Source organism: Cuculus canorus, chromosome 2, assembly GCF_017976375.1.
Source record: "Cuculus canorus isolate bCucCan1 chromosome 2, bCucCan1.pri, whole genome shotgun sequence".
Classification (NCBI taxonomy): Eukaryota; Metazoa; Chordata; class Aves; order Cuculiformes; family Cuculidae; genus Cuculus; species Cuculus canorus.
In genome coordinates this window covers 100,627,409-100,634,594 of record NC_071402.1, presented here as the reverse complement: position 1 = coordinate 100,634,594, position 7,186 = coordinate 100,627,409, and the positions used below count along the sequence as shown (strand labels likewise).

General features: G+C 36.3%; 1 protein-coding gene across 1 annotated transcript; it reads right to left on the bottom strand.

Annotated features, from left to right (window-relative positions):
• Nucleotides 1–14: 14 nt before the first annotated feature.
• Nucleotides 15–5,369, bottom strand: LRRC14B (leucine rich repeat containing 14B). The gene is made up of 2 exons (XM_009556936.2): nucleotides 4,413–5,369; nucleotides 15–2,955 (listed from the first exon to the last, which is right to left on the bottom strand). Exons 1-2 carry the CDS (start codon nucleotides 5,315–5,317, stop codon nucleotides 2,310–2,312), a joined length of 1,551 nt encoding a protein of 516 aa, XP_009555231.1. The 5' UTR covers nucleotides 5,318–5,369; the 3' UTR covers nucleotides 15–2,309.
• Nucleotides 5,370–7,186: the final 1,817 nt, after the last annotated feature.

The following is a 7,186-nucleotide window of genomic DNA, read 5'->3' as shown; positions in this document are numbered from 1 at the left end:
TAATATTATGCCTTCAAATAAAAGATAAAATCAAGTAAATACAATCTGTATTTTTTATGAGTTCAAAAGGGTATGTAAAGCCCTTTTGTGTTTGGGAAGTGTTGTGAAATCTACAGCCTTTTTCCAGGGGACTGTCAATAACAGTACAGTTTGACATTTTTTCCGAAAATTTCATAATGAAATGAGAGCCTTGAAGATGAGGAGGGTCGTGGACATCCTTTTTCAGAAAACTTTTGATTGAGGACGAGTATTGAAGCAAAGCTATACAAAACAACTTGAGAGTTGGCTGAAGAAATAAAAATTAACCATTCAACGATTGTTTGACATTGCACCAAACTGGAAATGAGTGCTGTACGAACTGAATTATAAATAAAAGGAAAAAAAAGTCATTGCAAAGTCTGCTCTGTGCTTCTTCTGCACAACAAAATTGATCTATTAATTGATCGCACATAGGTAGTGAAAATACTTATTCTATATATAGGCTGAACTAAGATGAACTATGCAGTTGCCAGACTGAGATGAACAACTTAAACATGTCCACAAACAGAAGCTGTATCAAAAGATGTTTACGGTCACCGTCTGGGGGCAGGTAATCACGCACTACAACTTTTTGAAAGCTGGTGAAACCATCAGAGCAGAAAAATATTGTCAGGAAACTGACAAAATGCACCAAGAACTGAAATACTTGCATCCAACATTAGTCAATCAGTTCTTCATCATGACAGTACCCAGCTGCATTTTTCACAAATGCCTGTGCAGAATCTGCACACACTGTTTTATGAAACTCTGCCTCATCCACATTATTCGTCAGACCTCCCTCACACCAAGTGCCACATTTTCAACAACTTCCTTCAGGAGAAGATTTTCCACAAGCAAGCAGTAGTTCAACATCACCATTTCTAGGGCTCCATAAAATATGGTACTAGAATAAATAAACTTATTTCTTGTTCTCAAAAATGTGTAGATTCTAATGGTTCTTATTTCAATTAACAGGTTTTATGCTAAGCTGAGGTGTGCCGCTTAGATGTAAATTTTACATTACATTTTAAATTACATGTGCTGTAAATCTGATGACTAAATCTCGCAACTATTTTTGCATCAACCTAATACATCCGAGCACTTTGATCAGTAGAGTTGACAAGCTGTCAGCAGCGGTCTTAAATTAGTTAGCAATGTGTGGAGGGTTCTAGGATTCTTTTTATGTTGCCACTTAAAAACATGCCTTGCACAGAAGCCTGCCAAATAAATGTGATTCATCTAGGCACTGGCAGTAGTTCTGTAGCAGGGCAATACACTATACTGGAGGAAGAGGCCAGTACTTTATGTAACTCCAGTTACTCAGCAAAATGTTTGTCCCTTTTAAATTTTTTTGTAAATTTGCATCGGATGCATTTTTCTAGTCCTTCTTTCTGCATTATTGCCACTATCCTAGACTTTCCTTAAAGTAGATGAAAGCAGCAGGGTATATTCTAGTACCCAAGAAGCTGATTCAAAAAAGGGAGCAGCTTGATACACCTAAGCTGCTGATGTCTCAAATATGGCTGTGTAGCACTGTGCTTGTGTATCCTTCTAAATAATCTTGGCAAAAGTTTCAGTAAAGCCCTTATAACTGAGTCCTCACTGCAGTCATATATCTTGGGTAAGTGGGGAGAATTCCTCATTGTCATTCCTCACTGTCCTCATTTGGTTTGCTGTCTCCTTATTAAGGAAACTAACTCCTTACCAGCACAATATATTGCACAAACTTTAATTTCCAATGCAAAAAGAGGTTAATCATGATTGGCTTTGAAAAAGAAGGAGAGGCACAGGGACATGGAGGCTGTTACACATTCCTCACCTAAAACACAGACTGGTAAACTCATAAGGCCAAAGGCAAAACTAAAAATTGATTTAGAGAACCATAGGTGAGGATAGGTGCACACTCTTTGGATCTTCTTGCTGGATTTGCGAAACAACTTCATTACCTCTTCTGTAATGCCATAAGTTCACCGACAAATCCAAAGAAAAATGTGTAAAAAAATCAGCCAAGCTTAGACAGCTATTATTTTAATCAGGAACAAAGAACTTTTGTGTAAAATAATAAGCTGTTACAGGTCTTCCTCTCCTTTGAGACCAAGTATTGCTTATGTAAGTAGTGTGCTACTAAGTAAATATATCGGAGTTAAAATACATCGTATAAGCAGAAGCTGTTCAAACTTCAGATGAGAAATGGAAGAAAATTCAAGACTAGTCAATGAAAGTGCAGTTCCAGAAAATAGTAAATTAACTTCTGATTTGATAAAGCATCTCATCACAACTGTGTTACACATTTAAATAATTTTGTTAAGAGAAGTAGTGAACTTTTCTAAAGTTTCTTTGAAGGACTTGATCAAGCAAGCTCCCAGTTCATTTTTCGTCTCCTGAATAGCTGCATCATAACTGCCGAAGAGTGGAGTTGAAGCTTTTATATCCTCCCTATTTGCCTGGAGTAAAATGAGATTAAGTTCCTCTGCAATACTTTCATACTTTTTGTGATCAAATCTGCAGAGATTCACATCATCAATTGGGTAGGTGATGCCAACAGGGTAGCAATCCTTTGGAACTGGGAACTCCACATTTTTCAGCCTTGGCAACCCACAAAGAAATGTGAAAAGATATTTAAGGGCTTGTGATGACAGTGGGTTTCCAAGAAACTTAAACTCCTGCAGTTTCTGACAAGGCCTTAAACCTAAAATCAACATGTTGACATGACTGTCTTGAATATTACAGTCCTCCAATGTAAGACTTCTGAGCATTGAAGAGAAATGGCTGAGAAACTTGAAGAATGTTGGTGGATAAAGGTCAGGTATGTTGTGACCACTCAGGTCCAGGGCTTCTAAGTGATCAGCATGGAAGCTGTTGGCTAAATAAGACATATCAGCATGGTTCAATGAGCAGTTAGAAACATCCAGTATCTTCAGTGGAGTTTTTAGTGGGCTGCAGAATTAAAGATAAATAAGAAAGTTGACATAAAACATTGAAAAGCTATATTTACAAAATTTTATTAAACTGTTCACATTATGAATAAAACTATTTGCAATATTCATTCAAACATGTGACAAAACTATTTTTTCCTGAAATCAGTTCCATGTATTAGTTTTTTATTTATAAGTACAGCTCTGTTTTAATGCATATTGATTTGGCAGCATTCTATGTGTTTATTTTGTAACCACTTATATGTTGTCATATGTCTATTACTTGCTGAATTGTTAATTATTACTACCATAAAAACATTGATGTCTTCTTCTTGTTCAAAGTTTTTATAATTTCAGAGATTTAAATAACTTACATTAAGGAAAGATTAATTCCAAGAAAAAAAGTTAATCAGTATTGTAATAAGACATCTGCTTTTGTTTCTACTTCATATTTTAAATGTTTAAGAGCTTTACACATTGTATTGTTCTGGAGTTTCAAAGACAAATTGTGATGAATAGGCTGGAAGAAATTAAGTGTAAATATTACCTGAAATTAAGTGTAAATATTATAATTGAATATAAAATAGCTATGACAGCTGAAAAACAAGAGATCTCTTTTATACATAGGAAATCTAAGTGAGACTTCTGCCACAGAATCAGCTGGTTCAAGGTCCAGAAGGCTGCAATTTATTTTTATCTGTATAAGTAGTGTGCCATCCACAAATTTTAAATGAAATTACTTCTTTTTTCAGAGAAATTTTAAGCTAAGGTAATTATTCTTGATGAGGCCTTTTTCTGGCCTTTTTTTTTTTAATGCTTTAAGCATACATACACTATTTTTTTTTCAATCATGAATGCTGCTCACTGGCAGCTTGTTATCTTTTTTGGAATTTTCAACTCTTCCCAGGAATTAATCATGATTATTCTTATATAACATTAATTTGAAGTACAGAAAGCCATCAGAACTTTCTTGCCTTGTGATCAATAAAGAATTGAAATCAAAGTCTTAAATTAAAGTCTCCTATGTCCCTGCACACCTAGAAATAAAATATCTTTGGAATTTAACATATTTACTACACGTTTTTTAGAGGACAATTATTCACTAGGTGTCCTCAAAAATTCTTGGAACACAACTCAGGTCTTACACTAAAAAGACCAGTCCAATCTGACTGAGACGTAAGCTCAAGAATGTGGCAAATCAAAACATCTTTTTGTACGCCTCTCTAATGTGAAAGTCAAAAGTATGTAGTAATCAGATGGGCTCTAGAAGGTATTAATAAGAACTGTCAGCTATTCCAATTGTATTAGATATACATTGGCTTTCAACACCCCCAATAAATGCTCTTTCCTACCTTCCTGCTGCCCTTTCTCACACACACTGTGATACACAATCTTCCCTGTTGTCCAAGGTACTCAGCTTGCTAATAGCACAAAGAGCTGTTCTTTACTGTTTGACTGAAAGCAGGATGACCAAATTACCTGAGAAGCTTCTGCAGTCTTCCTGTGAGTATGGAAAAGGACATACTCAGCTCTGTCAACTGTGTCATTTCACCCAATTTTTCTCCAATGTTATTAAGCATCTGTTCATCTGTAGCTGTGAACCTTTGTGTGTTAAATGTTCGTGCAGGCAAAGTCAAGGAAGTCAATAAAGGGAAGTAAATATTGTTGAGAAGTTTTTCCAAGTGTTCCATTTCCAAGTGAACATTGTGAACTATTTCCAGTTTGCGCAACAAAGATGAGTCAGTGAGCTTTATGATATAGAAGAATTTCTGCAAAGACAGGTTGTCAAATCTGAGTGCCACACAGCAGATCTTCAGTGGACAATAGCATTTCTTCAACAAGGCTTGCACTACCATCTCGTAGTTCCAATCTGTAACAAACAATTCAATTAGGACATCAATACTGATTTCAAAGATACGTGGATCACACTGTCTTTGTTGCAGATAAAACAGAAGTTCTAAACAAATCTTAGAGAGCAGTTTTGTCCTCGCCCACCTGCCCATTGTCTTCTTACAGTCACAAAACTGAACTTCCACATCTTTCATACCCGTAAGGTCAACCAATTTCAGCCTTTTCACAGGGGAAGATGGATGATTCAGTACATAGTCCCTCAGCCCCGTCAGACAGCTTTCCAAGCACACTGAGCATGTTCGATGGCTCAGGTCTTCCTGGTAATCTTCAGTACTTCCCAAAAGTTTTCCCATATTAAAGTCAACAAGTGGCCAATTCTTTACCAAGTTATGTATCATTTCCCCTTGCTCCAATAAGTAGCTGGCTTTAAAAAGAAGGGGAAAAAGGTTATGGGCAACACCACTCAGACTTTTTCTGGCGAACTCTTCATTTGACACGAATGCTTCAGCACTGAAGAATCGGAGAGACTTCATTGTTGCACTGGACTCCTTGCTCCCACATAGAGTGACTTCTGTGTTTAACTACAGATCCTAGCTTCTTATAGCCTTCTATTTTTATCTGCAGTTGCTGTTTGCAGCCTTGCTGGGAAGACAGATTTATCAGTCACATGCTGATCTTCTGCTTTCTATTTTGGAGCTGTACTGTGATTTTGCAGTAACTAACTGAGAAATCTGTATTCAGAGGGAATTAATTCCTTTAAAACAAGTTATAACAAAGCTAACTCAGCTACATACAGACTACTGTCCAGCACGAACAGTAAGATGAGGGCAACACATGTGCCATACAAAAAAAGCACTCAGAGTTTCAATGTAAAATCCATAACATGATCTGGCAATGTGCACTTGCAGCCCAGAAAGCCGACCGTACTCTTGGCTGTGTTAAAAGGTTGAAAGAGAGGATGCTTTTTTTCAGTGCCACTCTGGTAAGATGCCCTCCTAGAGTACTGGAGACCCCAGCACAAGAAATGCACAGGTACAGAGGAGGGGTAGAAAAACAATCATAGAGATGGAATAACTCTTCTATGGAGACAAGCTGAGAGAATTGAGTTTGTTCATATTGGAGAAGAGAAGGCTTTTGAGAGAATGTATAACAACCTTCCAGTACTGAAAAGAGTCTTATAAGAAAGATGAGGACAGAGATTTTAGTAGGACATTAATAAATAAAACAAGGGGTAATCCCTAAATAAATAAAATAAGGATTTAAATGAAAAGAGTGTAAATTCGGACTAGAACTAAGGAAGAATTTTTTTTATGATAAAGATGGTGAAGCTGTGAAAGTGGTTGCCCAGAAGGATGGTAGATGCCCATCACTGAAAGTCACGTTATTTTCTTCTACTTTGCCTACTTCCTTATATGAATTTGCAGACCTCAACCCTTCACATTTTTATACCTGTAAATACATACATGTATGTAGTGAACACAGTGTGGTCAGCTATTCTGTAATTCAAAGACTGACTTAACTAGGATTGCATTTCTTTCTATCTAGTTGGACATCTACAAAGAAGTTCTGCTGACACAATGCTGTATTCAGTATGTCAGATGTCAATTTTCGTTATAAATCCATATCCTTACATTATGTACTTTATTTATCCTCACAGTCTTGCAAACATCAGTGGATCAACCACGACAGGGATTTTGCTGCCACTGCTCCCTTGAGACAACAGGGATTATTTTGTAGATTAAATAAGCCTGTACTTTACCTTAGAACTGTTGTATAAGGGAATTAATCTTAAAGAGATAATTGCTCTCATCGACTAGGACTCATTTAACAACATACAACCTTTGACCTCCAGTTTCTGTCAGCATTAAATTAGTGTTAAGGTTACTGTTATTTATATCTAATGTTGACCATGCAGTGTTTGTTTTGCCTAAGTAAGACTCTCTTTGTATCTAAAAATCTAGACTCTACCTCTTTGAGGTGCATATCCCTTTGGACAGTGTTTCTTTTTGTAATTGTAGACATATTAATTTTCAACATACTCTCTATTTGCATAGAAATGTTATTTGAATGTCACAGAAAGGCCAGGTATCAAGTTCCAGCTTCCAGGAAGACCTGGTGTAGCAAATAACAAACACTGTAGTGATGTCTTTCTCATGATATATCGTAACAGGTGTTCAGAAGAGACTATCCATTTGATATTCAGGGCTTTTAACCCCCATGTTCTGTGTGTTCACACCTTCTTACATATTCATGTCTTTTGCATCTGGACACTTTCATAAAATCTTTAGATTGGAAGACTGTTTAAAAGAAAAAAAAGCACTGCTATCAAAAAATTTTGTTTCAGTCAGAAGATAGTCTATCTCAAAATCTTTGTTGAATAACAATCATTTATATAATTTATA

Excerpts from the sequence above, each read along its gene's own strand:
- LRRC14B (XM_009556936.2), bottom strand. The coding sequence starts at position 5,317 with ATGAAGTCTCTCCGATTCTTCAGTGCTGAAGCATTCGTGTCAAATGAA. Across the intron at positions 2,956-4,412 it reads AGACTGCAGAAGCTTCTCAG|CCCACTAAAAACTCCACTGA; the intron begins GTAATTTGGTCA and ends TTAATTCTGCAG.